The sequence below is a fragment of the Seriola aureovittata genome, chromosome 24 (assembly GCF_021018895.1).
Source record: "Seriola aureovittata isolate HTS-2021-v1 ecotype China chromosome 24, ASM2101889v1, whole genome shotgun sequence".
NCBI classification, from domain to species: domain Eukaryota; kingdom Metazoa; phylum Chordata; class Actinopteri; order Carangiformes; family Carangidae; genus Seriola; species Seriola aureovittata.
In genome coordinates, this window is record NC_079387.1 from 457,444 (window position 1) to 473,527 (window position 16,084).

The following is a 16,084-nucleotide window of genomic DNA, read 5'->3' on the forward strand; positions in this document are numbered from 1 at the left end:
ACAACCTAACACGATGGTTAACCGGCAGTCTACTCCAAATGTAGGCTTCATTAACTCCTTGCAGTTACATAAAGATCACAAAGACAAAATATCTCCTGTTTTCCTGTAGGTCCGACCTGGGTCGTGGACGCTCAGAGCCAAAGGGACTCCACACTGGTGGCCGCCGTCGGGGGAGAAGCAGGGGACGGGCACGGTGCTGTGCACGGTCACCTCGTGCTCCTTCCTGTTCTCCGCTATGTGGAGCGAGTCTGGAGAGAACTGGAGGGAAAAAAAGCTGCCTTTGGTGAGTAAAAAGGAAGGACACTCGTTATCCCGGTGTAGATAACATCACACAAGAACGTTTACCTTCAGTCCGGCATAGAAACTCTCACTTTCCTTTGGGGGAGATCTGTCTGTGCTGGAGTTGGCTCTGACAGTGGCCACGCTGCAGGAGAACTGCAAGGAAAAGTTAAATGTATAATAGAGTTTTTATCCAATCAGACAGTTGACTTTAAAGCTAACGTAAATATCACATCAACTCAAAATTGTTCTTATAAATGACAGTGCTTTTTCATTTTCAGCCCCACAACATCACATGAACTGGTTTTGATTATATTTCCAAGAGAACCAGCGCTTCAAATTCCTACGATGTGTGACTGTTACCGGTGAGAAAGACTAACAATGTACGGCCGACACTGTATTTGTGATTTATCAAAACATCTCCCTGCGCAGGAGCACTAACATTTAACTCACTCTCTGGGTAAAAGAAAAAAAAAAAAAAATCGGAGATGACCCTCGACCCAACTCAGCCGCAGCATCGACATGTGTTAAAGACGGGCCCCGTGAGCGAGCCCAGCCCTCCGCAACATGTTCCAGACACAACTAATACAAGCCCGGTGTCCAAATATGGCAGCGCAGGGGTGTACAGCGAGAGTGACATCAGCTCAGTTTCTACATCTAATCTAACTTATTGCTTCATGGCAATAAATCATTGCTCCGGGAAACGAGAGCCGTCAGCAGCCTCTGTGTGGAACGAGGCTGAGCAGCAGACTGTGGACGCGCCGGAAAGAATAAGTTTAATCGTGAATATTGTTGCCTCTGTCCCGGTCTGCGGGTGCTGAACGAGAGCATTGCTGCTCTTGTTTCCCATCAGCACTCGGATCTTACGTCCTCGTTTCCCTGATGCAGTTCCTCTTCCGCTGCAGTCAAAGAGACAGTCTGACGGTCCTGACACAACAAGCCGACCTCAAACATGGAGTGCTTACAAAAGCTGACCGATCAGATGCTTTGAATTACTTCATGTCCTCTGGTAAAAGACATCAGCCGACGGCCATCCGACCGCCGACGCGCACGTACGATTCTGCGGCTGTATCAGCGCCAGAGTGTCTGTGAGCAAGAGCAGCAAATCCAGCCGAGTAAGTGCCGAGTTGTCGAGAAAACAGTGTAGTGTAGTAGTGTGTCAGAAGAAATAGCATCATTGTATACGTGCGCATCTGTCCACATAAAAATAACTTCCCTTGAATTTATTGTGAAGATTCGAAGGGAGAGTTTAAATGGGAAGCATGTGGAGCGAGGCTTTTCCAACCTGCAACTGATTTCACTTGCCCGCCCTCCTCTTGCCTTTTCATAACGGGATATGACACACGTTATGTCTTAGCTTTTGCTTTGTAAGGTTGAACCCGGGCAAAAGGAGGTCAGCATGATCCATGGCTTACGCTGCCCGCTCGAGGGGTCAAACCCTCCACATGCGCGCCCCCCCCCCCCCCCCCGAAACTTTCAGCACACTGTCTGGCAGGAATTACCGTTTCTCCTAGCCTGAAGTGAACGCCATCCATCTCCACCAGAGAGAAGGGCTTTAGCGTGGATTCCTGCCTGATCTCAGCCTTCATGCTGTGGCCGATGTGTCTGGCCCAAACCACCTGGAAGCCCAGCGGCTGGCTCCACGGCGGTGGGATGAAGGAGCACCTGAGGCGGACGCTGTGGCCGATCAGCTCCGGAGCGATCACCGGCCGGGAGGGCAGGGACGGGACGGCAACTGAAAACAGTGAATCGGGCGATCATCAGTGGAGCGCTACACGATGCCGAATAATTTAGTTAAACGTTGTACACCGGATGATAAAAGTACAAATATTCAACTTGTTTCTAATAAACATTTCAGGAGTCCTACCTTCGCATCGGCCGTTGACTTCCAGCTCACCCGGTGGGCAAAGTCTTGGTGCCGAATCGGGAGCAACTAAAACATGACAAATATTTCTTCGTTATTGGCTAAAAAAGATCATTCAATTTACACTCAATCTAGGTACTGGACCTCATTCCAGCCAGTATGCAACAACAAATTGCCCGTCCAGTGTGCTCACCTTTAGCGCAGTATCCCATGCACCCCTGCGTGGGCTGCAGGTAGTAGAGCAGGAAGTCGCCGCAGTTCCGCACCGAGATGGGGATGCGGAAGAGGCAGCAGTCTTTGGCGCTGCCGTGGAAGAACTGCCAGGTGGCGCAGGCGGAGAGCTGGCGCACCTGGCCGGGCCGCGGCAGGGAGGCGTCCTTCAGCGACAGCCACACCGGAGCCTGTGTGCCACAGCGGTTCATCTATGGAGGTGGAGGTGTCGATAGAAACAGTCATTACCTGCAGGGAGGGGGTTATTATACCCTCCAGCTGGGCTGAAGGTGCTTATTATACCTGCTGGGCGCTAGATGTTTGATGCCGGTTCTGAGATGTGAGAGTTTTTAAAATCATTTTGAGAAAGAGAAACAGGAGAGAAAGAGGAACAAACAAGTGGAACAGTGTGAAAACAACCACCTCTCTGACAGAGCTCACCCGCTGCTCCGGCGTCTTACCTCAACACAGCTGGTCGGCATCTCCGCCGGCTTGTTGTCGATCCTGAATCTGTACCAGCCCGGGGACATCGAGTGGTCACAGATCAGATCCTGGATGGCGGTGTTCTGGATCTCTGTGGAGTCGAAGTCGACGCTCCGGTAGGGATTATGCAAAGTCTGATGGCCTTCTGGGGAACACTCTGGCGCCGAGTGAGGTGAACTCTGGGCAGCTGAAAGCAGAAGAGCAATGAAACCAAGACAATGTGGAAAGGTTCAAATGCCTAAAATAGCCCATATCCTTTTTTTATCAATATGCTGCTTTTCTTCACACACACATTCAGCAGATGTTGTTCTATGTTTTGCAAAAGGAAAACTAGAAAGTGACACAAACACACCGAGCACTGATGTGAACCTGCTTTGAAACTCTTCAATGATTTTCCACTTCTGGAGAAGTTTAATCTTTTTGGATGCTCTCCTTCACTGAATAATCAATATTTCCAACTAAAACCTCTTCCTCTCGCTTTGACAGATGTGGACCACAAAAAAAAAAAAAAAAAACCCAAAAAACAGTTTAATCAAGAGGAAATGAAAAGTGCAGAATCTCAGGTCAGGATTAGATCATGTCTTTATCTGTGACACAGTCCCGCCGGCTCGGCCGCGTTCGGGACCGATCTGAGGGGAAGGACGTTACAGAGATAGACAAAACAAAAGCAACTCCTTGTCCTCGGCCTGACAGAGAATCTCTCTCTTCATTTAAACTGGGATGTGGACGTTTATTCTCGGCCTTGGGAATAGTAATTTGAGGAACTATTAACTATTAACTCAAGATCCCGTTTAATAGCATTTCCCAGGGCTATCTACCATCTCGTGGTCTTCCTCAGAGGAATGGAGTTTATTATGCATCTTTGGCCTCATGATAACAGGTGGTTACATGAGGAGGTATCATAACCTGTGTCCTGTTGTAAAGTCCATATGCTAACGAAGACTTGGGTGCTTTTGCCTCTAAATGCATGTTAAGAGTTTCAACAGCTCAACCCTGCTCCTTTTAAAAACCAGGTTTTAGATTATTTTGCGCACAACAATGCACAGAGTTAATCATTAAGTCTCGGTCGGTCCTAGTTAAAGACTCAAGGATTTAATTGAGCATGTTCCAGCGATGTAGAGTTTATTTATTTAAAAACAAGGGACAGTGCATGTTAATGAACATATACATGCTAATTTCCATCTGCAGTCCCTTTGGCAGGTTGATGTTAACAACATAAAATAATAAAATCAATAACGTACTGTAAAATAATAATAACTTAATAATAAATGTACATTTGAAGTTATGGCAGCACCTCCATGTAGCAATGACACAACCTAGAGGATCTCCAGCAGTGTGTTTATATGCCTAAGGGGAATGATTTGACACTGAAGAACTTCAACTTCAACATGTCAACATGGACAACAAGACGTGGTGGCAAGAAAAAGGCGACAGAATAGAGTGTGACTGCTCTTTAAAGTGTCAGTTGGCGTTAAGGAGGTGAGTCGGAAAGATCATTTCACCCCCAGAGGTTATCTAAATTGCTAAGAACAACAGACATTCCTGTGAGCCTCTCACCTCTCTAAACTCGCCCCGGGAAGGACGCTAAAGCCAACGGCGCATGAGAACACCGCCTGCAGCTGGGGGGCTGAAACAACCGGAGGAAAATTACTTGAGCAGAACATGCAGTTTTCCACACTAGCACACTCTCAAAAGCTCGACGTCTGTGAAGCGAAGCGGGTCATAGTCGTCAACAGAGGCCTTTCTTCGCAAACCTGGACAAAAAGAACAAATTGTTCTTTCGCTTCCCTTTCTTGCGCTCGAGTTTGACGGCGGTAGCGGCTGCGTAAAGTCAGGGAAAACAAACACTGAGGGAATTTAGGATGTCTAAACAAGGTCTTACAGGCCGGCCCTCATGTTGACAGCCCTTTGAAAGCAAACGGTTTTGTTTACGTCGTCGCGCGTACACCTCGTCCGGAAGCTCGGCCGACAACACTCGAGGTCGCAGGTTGTCCAAACAGCCAGGGTTTTCAGGGGGGAGGACAGTCGGCGAGACTTTGGCTGCTGGCTAAACTGTTCCAATTGGCGGCTTAATGAGTTTACAGAGCCCCGGGCGAGTGGGGGGGGGGGGTGGTGAGCTAATGAACCGGCCCCTGGGTGGAGGAGCTCCCACTGAGAGGGGGGGCCCTCAGCAGCCCAGATGCGCAGGGACTCTGTTTCTCAGGAAAGAAGATTAATTCGGGAGAGCGTGGTGTTAACATAACCGAGGTTACAGGTCCTTTTCCCAGAGGGCCTGTCACTCACCGCCAGACAAGGTAATAGGCCTTAACAACGGACAACTTTTTTTTATTTTAACAGAAAACACTGTGGCCGCACAGCGTAACGGCTTTAGTGTAACGACACCATCAGCCTTCAGATCGGTTCTCTATAAGCCACCGGCCACGAAGGTTTGTGGAAAATTGAAGTGTCAATTTACGGCACTAAGGAAGTGCGCTCACCACTGCACAACCTGAACAGAGAGAGAGCGCGGCGCTATCTGTAAATTTCCCCAGGTAGCGGAAACGGTAGACGGTGCGACAAACGCCATAATTGTGGAAAAAGAAAGAGTCCCGTTGTCAGACGACGCATAGAAGGCGCCGACATCGATACCGCTTGGAAACACTAGGGGGGGAAAGGTGTCAATTGCTACTTTAACTCGATTGTCTGCTTTTAATAGCAGTTTTGGGCTGAGGCTCCTGATGGCTTAATGACTTTTCTTTGAGTACCATAGAAGCGTTTGTTTCATAGCACGCACTAACACTAAGATCCAAAAAATGTTTATTTTTGATCGGAATACTCTTCGTTACGAAGCTTCAAAGTCAGATAACCCGCCTTCTTTAGACCGACAATGATACGTCGCCGCTTGTCGAGAAGTTATTTTACATCTCATTAAACATTGGGACTTTTGATTGAAAGGTCAGGAGGGTTAAAGGGCTTTCACCGCCAGAGGAAGAATTTAGAAGACTTGACACTATTTAAACACGTTTCTCTCAGCAACTTAAACCAGAACTGTTTTTTTTTTTTGGACAAACTGGACAAAAGGTGTAGAAATCCCCGGTGTTTCTCGGTGCAAGGCTCTGTGAGGACCCACAGCATTTTGTTTTACGACGGCCCGTCTTTAAGTTTACGACCGTGTGCTTTCATCTGCTGTTGTTAGTCCCGGAGACAAAGATACGAGCGAGGTGGAGAGGACTCTTAATACTATATGCTCGTATAACTTTATTATTTCATCCTATATAAATGATATGAAAACGCGAGGAATAAAATCGGAGCCTCACTCCTGCAAAACAGCAGCTCACAAAAGGAATCACCGGGCGCTACAATCATAAAGGTTCTGTGCAGCTTTTACAATCCTGTTTTTATTATTGTTTAAATTTACGACCACACACGTCACGACAGCGGTGACAGAAAGACAAGAGCATGATGGGAGAGGAAATCTGACTAAACAGCACACAGAGACAGAGGAGTGTGATGCGGTTTACCGGATGGTGTTAAGCAACATCTCTGTTTTCCAGTCTTGTTCCAATTACAGCTGCATTTAATGATTCTGTTTACAAGTCTGTTGATTTTATTCATGTTATTTTTGCAGCATTTCTTTTACTGTTTTATCAGCTAGTTCTAAATGAATAAAGTTCACACATCCAGGACTGAGATCAGTCATAGATCAGGTAATGACCGCTGCGGGAAAATTTTCTTTCCATGTCTCTCTTTAGATCAATCAGACCCTGAGAAAGAACTAAAATACCTTTGTCTGACTCCGCTGTGTGTGATTAGCTTTGCTCTTGTCTTGTGAAGGTCCATTTCACTGACTCTGGACCTGCTGAGTGATGGGAATGCAGCAGCTCAGGCAGGTAAGACGTTCTCATTTCTGTATTTCACGTGAAGAAATTAGGTTTAGAAACGACGGGTTGCTTTAGACATCTGCTTCTATTTGAAAAGCCTCTAGTCATGAAGATGAGAAACAGTGTTTTGTTTTGATCTAAGAGGTGAAAACAGATGGAGACCAAAAGATTTAGGGTCTTTTCACCAACTAATGCCACGACAAAGTTTTTACATGCACCTACCATGTTGCGCGAACGCTTGTAGTTGCAGCAGCCACAGCAGCGCGATGCGTAAATATCCAGGGAACGGGAGGCGCACCGAACCGTATGCGCGACAGTCCATCGCTGCGGCTCCGAGGTGAAGTGATGCAACGGACTCGCCTCAGTCGTCCGGTCCCATTGACAGCCTGGAGAAACGAAATCTCAAAAGTGGCACAAACTGCACTTATCTCCTCACTTCCGTCCGGCAATTACAGAATAAGAGGCTTAAGTTCGCTGGAGACTTTTCCCGGCGCGCAGCGCGAGATGACAAAGAGAGAAGATTAGGGAGGAGGGGACCAAGCGCTGCAGAGTCAGTTCCTGTAGGTGGGCCCAACAAATCACATCAATGACGGATCCATCCCAACTGTCAGAGTCCGAGCGGAAAAGCCTCCAGAGTCACTGCTGTAAAACCGCAAGACACAGATGAAGATATATAGCGTCAAAATAAAAGCATCACATTCAGTCTCCAAGGAGAGAAAATAAACAGGAACCGAGTCTCTGTACATGTTACTACACTGCGTATACACGAACTATACATGAAACAGCGGTCAACATCTGGAGAGGAAGGGAGTGTTAATTCAGAGAAAACGTGAGAATGAAACGATGCGCAAGAAATGAATTATTAACAGGTGTGAAAGACTTTATTAAAAAACGATGTAAACTTTAGTTGTTTGAGTTTAAGCTGCCGATTTTCTTCTTATGCTGCTATTTAATGTACTTTTACAAAAAGAAACTATAAACATACGTTCATCTTAAACACACAAACGTAGACACACAAAAAAAAAATACACAGATGTTCGCCCAGACCTGTTCTTCAGCACTCAGCTGAAAAAACGTTTCCAAAGATGTTTTTTTTTTTTAATTACACCAATTATCGACCAAAAGACAGGACGGCCCTTCTAAACACCAACCGCTGAAAAGGCCTAATCTGCTCACTCAGTTCATTAGCTCCTCATGAGACTGGAAACAGTTTGTGGCTGACAAGGTTTCACCGCGGGGGGAAGCGAGAACCCGCGGAGCTGAAACGGAGGAGGTCGGCCTCCGCGCTGTGGAGTAAATATCAGGTGCCGGAGGCTTCAGGGAGGAAGGGACATACCTTTCCACTAAATAAGAGACCTGAGAGCAGCAGCAGGTGTTCTGCACTCGCCTTCTCATCAAGACCCTCAACACGGCGCTGTGAGAAAGTCTCAGACCGTCACGTCGGATGATTCACACGAAGCATACTGAGGCCTTAACTTTAAAGTTAGTTTTATTTAGTCTCAATCGACACATAACAGCAAAAAAAAAAAAAAAAAAAAAAAAAAAAAAGAAAAAAAAGATAGGAAATGAGGTGTGATTAATTAAACCACAAAATAAAAGCTTGCTTAAACTGGAACCACACACTTATGTCATGTGCATTCTGGATTTTTCAGTCCAGGTTTAACCTCAGACTGTTTTAACACAAAAAAAATCCAAATTCTTTTTTTACCCGTTTACCCAATCACACTGTCTTCCTCTCTGTAGCTTAACGCTGATCGGTTTATACTTCAGGTTGACCCCTCGGTCACCTCGCTCAACGGGAAATACATCACATCAAGAACCTCAGCTGTCACTGAACCAGAAAACCCCTTTTAGCTTTTTGTTTTTATGCAGAATGAGAGCAGATTTTGTGAAACAGCCGAAAGCTCTGGAACAACTACTAAATAGACTGTGTAGGAGTCAAGGAGGTAAGAAGTGTTTGATAAGATGCTGCAGAAAAACTTTCCAGCTACTTCCAGTTTGTCCCGTATCTCAGCCTTTTCACACCTGTCCTATACGTGTCCGAAAGTGCCTCATCATCCACATTAGGCCGGTGTGAGGCTGCGGGGGCTCGCCGCTGAAGCACCTTTGAGAGAAAACATTATCTCGCGCGCCTGCTTTGATGTTTGTGCCCTAAGAAACGACGGGGGGGGGTGGGGTGGGGTTAGAGTCCTGCCTCCTGAGCGCTTCCAGATGTCACACATCCTCTTTTACTGCGAGAAAGGCAAGGGAGGAACATGCACGAGGCATGTCGGCAGCTCCAGTGCGCTCTTGAAAAAAACAAAAAAACACGAGTCGACACATGCAGTCGTGACATGTTTGCTTACAATCGCACGAGTTGGAAAAAGGCTGTAATATGTGGTGCCCTTGTGTGTTTAACACGACATGTGATTTTTCAGAGTGGGGGGGGGGTTAAAAACATATTTGCCGGTTGCTTTGTTTACGTCGGTCTTTCTGAGAGAAGAAACAACAAGCTAATTTGCAGCTCATGTGGAAGACACAAACGAGAACCTCATGTCTTAAACGCCACATATTTGTTTCGGCATAGACGACGATGGACCGAAAATGATCCTTCAGCATCTGCGAAGGTCGAGGGCAGGAGGGGTCAGGGGTCAATCGGCTCGACCCGCACGTCTTCACAGTCGTCTCTGAAGGCGAGGCGTCGTGTTCGTGAGGCTCTAGAAGTCGGTTCGTCGGCGTCATACGGAAACCGTGTTCGGGATTCACAGCGCGCAGGCCTCGCTGAGGTCAGGTTACACCTCCATACTGTAGATCACAATACTGTGTGACCTCTGAACCTCCGGCGCCGGTTTTCTCACTCCGTCGAGTTCGATTACGGGACATTTCCCAAACGACGAGGTGTCGCCGATACAGTGTCAGTTTGCTGTGAAGAAGAGTCAGTTTTAAGCTTTTAATACAGACTGTGTGTGTTTTCATTCAGGACCCGGCACAGTTCGATGCAGTGCGGATGGAAAATATCACCTTCAGCCGACGGCTCGGTGAGCTGTGAGGGAGAGATGAATAATGAGGCAGAAGAAGAAGAAGAAGAAGATGAACAACACCGGCCTCTTTGATAAGGTAAGATCATACCTCTACATATACGTAATTCCATAGTGAATGTTAATTATAGTGCTAATACAGGTGATAGAGTGCAATAAAACTCCAGGAAAACAAAATACAAGTGCCTAAAGTCATATTACAGGAATATTTCAAGTGCTTTTCTGATGAGGTTTCTCCAGTTTACATTTCCATAACAAAACAAAAACCAAATGTGCATCGTCATGTAGAAAATAATATTCATTCAATGACTGAAAAGCAATCTTGTTTTATGAATTCAAACATCGAAAGAGACGGTCCGCCAATAATTTACCTTATCTATAATTATAGTGCTCCCGTATTGACTCTACATAGTGAATTTATGGTATATTGGCTGTGCATGCGTCAGCCTTCACCTCCTTCACTAGTGAGAGATCAGAGATCAAAGAAATTGCCCATTTGACAGGGAGAACCAGAAGCGGAGCCTCGGGCCGATCGGGACAAAGTGCTGTCGTCACAGAGGCGGTCTCCGGTGTGTGCGGCGTCTGCAGCCCCTGGCAACATTTCTAACCAGCATGCAATCTGTTCAGTCCAGTGGAACACCTAATCACAGTACTCTGCTGCCATCCAGTGGCAAGAAGAAGACAATGAAGCACAGGAGAAAAGAGAAGGACCGTCCGACACACGAGGTGATAATGTGGCTAACTCCCCCAACGGGGAATTCCTCGTGAGCATGTGTCACTCTCTGTTTGGATTGGCACATTTGAAAGTGAAAGCATGGGAACTCATAACCGTCCGCTTGTTATGCGGAGCACATCCGGTAACAGGAATTGGTCTGATCCACGGAGGGTTAAATTTTTCAGTCGTGGTTTTATCTCAGCCTCGAACAATGATTAACTGAAAGCTGCAGACAGGTTAAAGAGCATCTCCAGAACAGAGGATTCACTCTCAGTCTGACCGCAGAGGAAAAGGAAGCTTCACTACAGATCAGCTGATCCGACCGTGAGTCACAGCTCTCGGTATCTTTTGTATTTTAGCGTTGGACTACAGTAGAATTTGCTTGAAGGCAGAGGATTATTGTTTGTTTTTAAATGAAAGCAGAAGTTGTTTAAAGTAAAACCCTGTAGAAAAGCTGATAGAAGTCAAAGAAAGCAGCTGGACGTGTCCAGTAAAACCGGAGCAGTGTTTAAAAAGGCCATTTTAACTTTACTGTGATTTGGATTAAGTAAATTAAGTGTGACTTTTCTCCCCATAAACAATACGTTTATGAGAAACATCTACATTTACATATTACATAACAATAAACATTGTTTTTGTAACATTGTGGAGAATGGAATTTGGACACTGTAACGTTTCATTTCCCTCATACGTGTTCCGTTTACAGCAGCTGTGCGGTTGTATCTTCCGCTTTAACTCAGCTCTTTGATTTGCACGATTAAATATTTATTTTGGGGCTTTTTTTCACCTCGAATCGATAGCGTGTCGTCAGAAGGCGGACATGGACCAAAGGGGTTAAAAAGGGTCTTTGTAGTTTGTACGGCGACTTTATAAAGCGGCGTATTTCCTCTCTCTGCAGCTCAGCGGCCTCCCATTCGCACAGCAATGGACCGGTTCGTCGGCTCAACCCCGAGAGAAACTCTGGAGCGAGTTTCGTCGTCGCTCGGCCGCAGTCCGACCTCCGCGGAGGTGGCTTCGTATCTGGACAAACATGACGAACTGAGACACCTCAGAGAGAACTTCCTGGTGCCCACGATAGCAGATTTGCCTCCTTGTAAGTAAAAGATACCACATACACGTGAGATGACGGAGGGGAGCGTTCTCTGGATTTCAGTGTTAACGATGTGAAAACGATCCGGACTCTTTCCTCTGTGACGTGTCTGTAGCTGATCTCTCCCTGGTCGATGGCAGCAAGGATTGCATCTACCTGGTGGGGAACTCTCTGGGGCTTCAGCCCAAAATGGCCAGGAAGTATCTGGAAGAGGAGCTGGATAAATGGTCGAAAATGTGCGTAATCTCTCGTATTTGCGTATTCACCTAAAGGTGTTTTTTTTATCGCATTGAAATAACCTGTTTTTACAGGGGCGTTCACGGTCACACATCGGGCTCTCGACCTTGGGGGTGGGCCGAAAACAACATAGAGGAACTCATGGCTAATGTCGTTGGTAAGAGAGACTATTCAGCTAATCTCCTTATTTGTGTTTGTGTAAGGAACATGGGAAAGTAATAGAAGATGAAATCGTGGGTTTATCATTCAAAAACCAAAATGCGGAGGTGAAGTTATACGTCGAGCGTTTATTCAGTCCGATCTCAGTCCACTTGTTTGTCCCCTCAACGATCAATAATAATCTTGTGTATTAATCTTCAGTCATCCAGTCAGTGTCTGTGTTTTTCACTTCTGTTTGTGTCCAGACAAACTCACAAAGCTCTTTAGTGAAATATTTGCGACGCTCAGGCGGCTTGTAAAGGTCGCTGCACTTTTGAGTCCAAAGTACAAGCGACGAGGCCGTAATGCCACGGTCCCGTCCGTCCTCTCCTGTTGAGTTGTGATCAATATTCCGTTTCTTCCAGGAGCTAAAACCGAAGAAGTGGCGCTGATGAACGGCCTGACAGTTAATTTGCACCTTCTGCTGGTGAGAAACTGTTTCTTTTCTTTCTGTCGGAGTGTATGTCTGTCATAGAGCTGTGAATGGGAAACGGGATAATAAAGCCACACGATGAAATAACGAAACCTTAGACGTTTCAGCACTGACGGCCGTTGCATTATTCTGCAGCTTTCCTTCTACAAACCCACAGCGGCTCGGCACAAAATCCTTCTAGAAGACAAAGCCTTTCCCTCCGACCATGTGAGTGAATCCTTAAAAGCAAGAAATGATTGATTCTCATATTCAGATTAATACACGTTCATACATAAAGATTATTTTTCGCGGAGGCGGGATACTCCCGCCCGGCCAATGAAGACGAATCTCTCTCTCTCTCCTGTCCTCAGTACGCGGTCGAGTCTCAGATCAGGCTGCGGGGATTCGACCCTCAGCAGAGCATGCTGCTGCTGTCGCCCAGGCCGGTAGGTCCGGGCTCCACACGGGGATTTCCATCGTTAGCTTTAAGCCGTTTAAATTCCATGTCTGTGCTTCCTGTTCAGGGAGAAGAGACTCTGAGAACAGAGGACATCCTGGAGGCGATCGAGAGGGAGGGCCACTCCGTCGCCGTGGTGATGTTCAGCGGAGTGCAGTATTACACCGGCCAGCTGTTCAACATGGCCGCCATCACCGAGGCCGGTCAGAGAAAGGTGAAACTCGGACATTAAACACAACAGTTTTAAGCGACGTTACCACTAACTAAGAGCTAACGATCCCGCGTGTCTATCAGGGCTGCTACGTCGGGTTCGACTGCGCCCACGCCGCAGGAAACGCCGAGTTAAAGTTACACGACTGGGGAGTCGACTTCGCCTGCTGGTGCTCCTACAAGGTCAGCCGACCTCAGGTTTTGGCACGCACACACACACACACACACACACACACACACACACACACACACACACAGACCATACCGTACACGTATAAGTGTCGACCGACCGTCTTCTCTCAGTATCTAAATTCAGGTGCCGGCGGTCTAGCCGGAGCGTTTATCCACGAGAAACATAAAGACTCCATCAGACCGGCGTGAGTTCTAACACACACAAACCTTTCACTTCTAAAGTCGGTACCACGTACACAGTTTTTTTCTCTGTCCATCAGGCTGTCGGGATGGTGGGGACATGACCCGAAAACTCGGTTCCAGATGAATAACGGTAAAAGAAATGGTCGTTTTATATTTCCCACTCGAGGTGTCAATATCTCACGCGCAGTATTTGTTTTCCTGTCGGTAGTGTTGGAGCTGCAGCCTGGGGTGAGCGGCTTCAGACTGTCCAACCAGCCCATCCTGCTGGTCTGCCCCCTGCAGGCCAGCTTAGAGGTATTGCGGTAAACCGCTTAATACCGCGATTCTAATGGGTTTTAACAACAACGAACGAACGAATCATCAGTCAATTGTTTTGCCAGGTATTCGGCATGACCAGTATGCAGGCATTACGCAGGAAGTCCCTCCTGCTGACAGGTTACCTGGAGTATCTGATCCAGCATTACTACACCGAAGACCCCGCCCAGCCCCGCAAGCCTCACGTCCGAGTCATCACGCCCTCTGACCCTCGGCAGAGAGGCTGCCAGCTTTCGCTCTCCTTCTCCGTCCCCATCGGGAAGGTCTTCCGGGAGCTGGAGAAGAGGGGAGTCGCTGTGAGTGCTGACATAATAAAGGCATTAAACAGTAACAGTGTAGTAAAAGCGGTGCGGTAACTTTGTGCTTTTATCCTGGTAACGTGTAGTTCACCAACTGCCTTTTCTTGAACCTGACCTTTTTGTCCGTCAGTGCGACATGAGGGAGCCCAGCGTGCTGCGAATCGCTCCGGCGCCGCTCTACAACACCTTCGGCGACGTTCACCGCTTCATAGCAACTCTGGGATCAGCTCTCGCCGCCAGCAGCAACAAATGAATGAAAAGCGGACTCCGACTCTGACTGACTGCCGCACACTCATAAAGGTAGACTGTCAAATATTCAAGCTTAGCGTGGCGCCCCCCCCCCCCTCACCAATTAACACCTACTTTGTTATAACGTCGATTTCCCCCTAATGTTCTCGCACGTGTTTATGCACTATTACCTTGACGGATGCCTATTCCACGATCGGACATAATCGGCATATCAATATGCAAAACCTAAATGGATTAACCTTCTTTAAAACTAATGAGCACTTGGATAGCCAGCTGGGGAATGGACCAGAATTAGCGTTTGTCATCTTTTTGGGGTGATGTGAGAATAAATAATTGAAAAGAGTCTGGGTATTGTGGCTTTAATTAATGTCATATGTTTTTAATATCAGCAACAATAACACCGAAATAGAAGTTAAATTCGCTTATAAAAATACGGGATGATTTATATATATTTATATACAAGCATGATTTTTTTTTGGGGGGGGGGGGGGGGGGGGGTTGGTTAAAATAAGATGTCTCTTAAGTAAGTAGGACTGCAACGATACTTAACTTATGCGGCATAAACACATATATCCGTATAAGTATGTTACCATTATATCATTGTTAATCTCAAGAGCATTGATAATTGTTTTGTTGTGAACTTAATGTTCCATTAAAATCCAATTTAAATTAAAATGTCAGCTCCCCCTGCTTTTACTTCAATGTTTTATGTTTTGTTTCATTTGTTACCCGATTCCTGCCGAGTCGATACAAACTGATGCAAAAAGAAAAAACCGAAACCTCAACAGCGTGAGAAAACACGGTGTGACTGAGTCACAAGAATATCTCATGTAAACGATCACGGTTTGGTTGAGAAACTGAATATAAATGTAACGTTCAGGCGCCTGAATCATATGATGAGTTACAGAGCTTTTTTAAAAAAAAAAAAAAAAAATTTTAATCACTTTCCCTGTTTGCTACAACTGCAACAGCAGCATTATTGATCAGTTGAGCTCTAATGGAACTAATATCTCCATTAACAGTGAAGGACTCCTGCCCTTCATTGATGATGTGGCGCCCTCTGGTGGTGGGAAAAAAACAACCGATGGCATGTCAGTTTAATGAACACAGATGAAATGAAAAGACTTCGATGCGCTGAATTAAGTTATTTCCACCAATCAGAAGCGGTTGTTAGGCAGAGTAGAGTCAGACGACAAATGCGGTTTTTATCGGCGGCCTTCCCGCAGAAACAAATACAGAAAAAGTGATGAAAATACGGAGTAAAAGCAACATTTGAGCGGTCGCTTCGGTTTGCTAGCAACAAACGTTTACTAAAACAATCCGGAGCAGCTTTTGTCGAGTACGACTGGAAAGACCGGACGCTGAACACACCTGAGGCGCACAGGTAAGGCTAATTAGCAGCGTGCATTAGCATTGTCTTTTAGTGATGACTATAGGTCTTATCTCCGTTTGCAGGCGTTTAAGTGCGTGTTTGTGTATGTGACTTAAGCGCCTGTTTCTCAGTCACTTTGACTAAAGACCGGGATCTATTTAGGGATTCCCCGATTTTCATTAAAAATACGCGGTCGGCAGATGGGAAATATTGCAACAAAACAAACACAAGCTCGCTCACTCAAACATATGTACGCCGTCCTGTAGAATGAATACATAACACATATTTCTGAAAAAAACGTAAAAGAAAAAAGTAACCTTTTGAAAGGAAGAAATTTAAAGTCGTCTTCTGCTTTCAACAGTATTTCTCAGAATGCCTCTCAGCACAAAAAACGATTTAGCAAGTCCCTTGAAATAAACAAAAACCTGAACATTTCCACCTC

At 46.2% G+C, this 16,084-nt stretch overlaps 2 protein-coding genes across 4 annotated transcripts in view; one reads left to right on the forward strand and one right to left on the reverse strand.

Moving 5' to 3' along the window:
• The window catches only part of si:ch211-246m6.5 (von Willebrand factor D and EGF domain-containing protein), a 28,635-nt gene extending 18,990 nt beyond the window's left edge, over positions 1-9,645 (reverse strand). Inside the window, exons 1-7 of the mRNA XM_056370292.1 lie at positions 6,919-9,645; positions 2,815-3,023; positions 2,337-2,565; positions 2,147-2,212; positions 1,782-2,014; positions 346-435; positions 117-258 (exon numbers count right to left, since the gene is read on the reverse strand). Coding sequence (XP_056226267.1) covers positions 117-258; positions 346-435; positions 1,782-2,014; positions 2,147-2,212; positions 2,337-2,565; positions 2,815-3,023; positions 6,919-7,018 — 1,069 coding nt within the window. The 5' untranslated portion in view covers positions 7,019-9,645. The remainder of the gene's footprint in view (positions 1-116; positions 259-345; positions 436-1,781; positions 2,015-2,146; positions 2,213-2,336; positions 2,566-2,814; positions 3,024-6,918) is intronic.
• On the forward strand, positions 145-14,613 carry kynu (kynureninase). 3 transcript variants are annotated; one of them, XM_056370294.1, is made up of 17 exons: positions 145-283; positions 6,650-6,705; positions 9,656-9,792; positions 10,217-10,439; positions 11,327-11,521; positions 11,634-11,754; positions 11,830-11,912; positions 12,319-12,380; positions 12,522-12,593; positions 12,737-12,811; positions 12,890-13,036; positions 13,117-13,215; positions 13,336-13,409; positions 13,485-13,537; positions 13,616-13,701; positions 13,788-14,018; positions 14,152-14,613. In XM_056370294.1, the coding sequence occupies exons 5-17, from the start codon at positions 11,353-11,355 to the stop codon at positions 14,272-14,274; spliced, it is 1,395 nt and encodes a 464-aa protein (XP_056226269.1). In that variant the 5' UTR covers positions 145-283; positions 6,650-6,705; positions 9,656-9,792; positions 10,217-10,439; positions 11,327-11,352; the 3' UTR covers positions 14,275-14,613. The 3 variants fall into 3 exon arrangements, with proteins under 3 accessions (XP_056226269.1, XP_056226268.1, XP_056226270.1); XM_056370293.1 differs by lacking the exon at positions 10,217-10,439; XM_056370295.1 differs by lacking the exons at positions 145-283; positions 6,650-6,705; positions 9,656-9,792; positions 10,217-10,439 and adding an exon at positions 10,519-10,752.
• Positions 14,614-16,084: the final 1,471 nt, after the last annotated feature.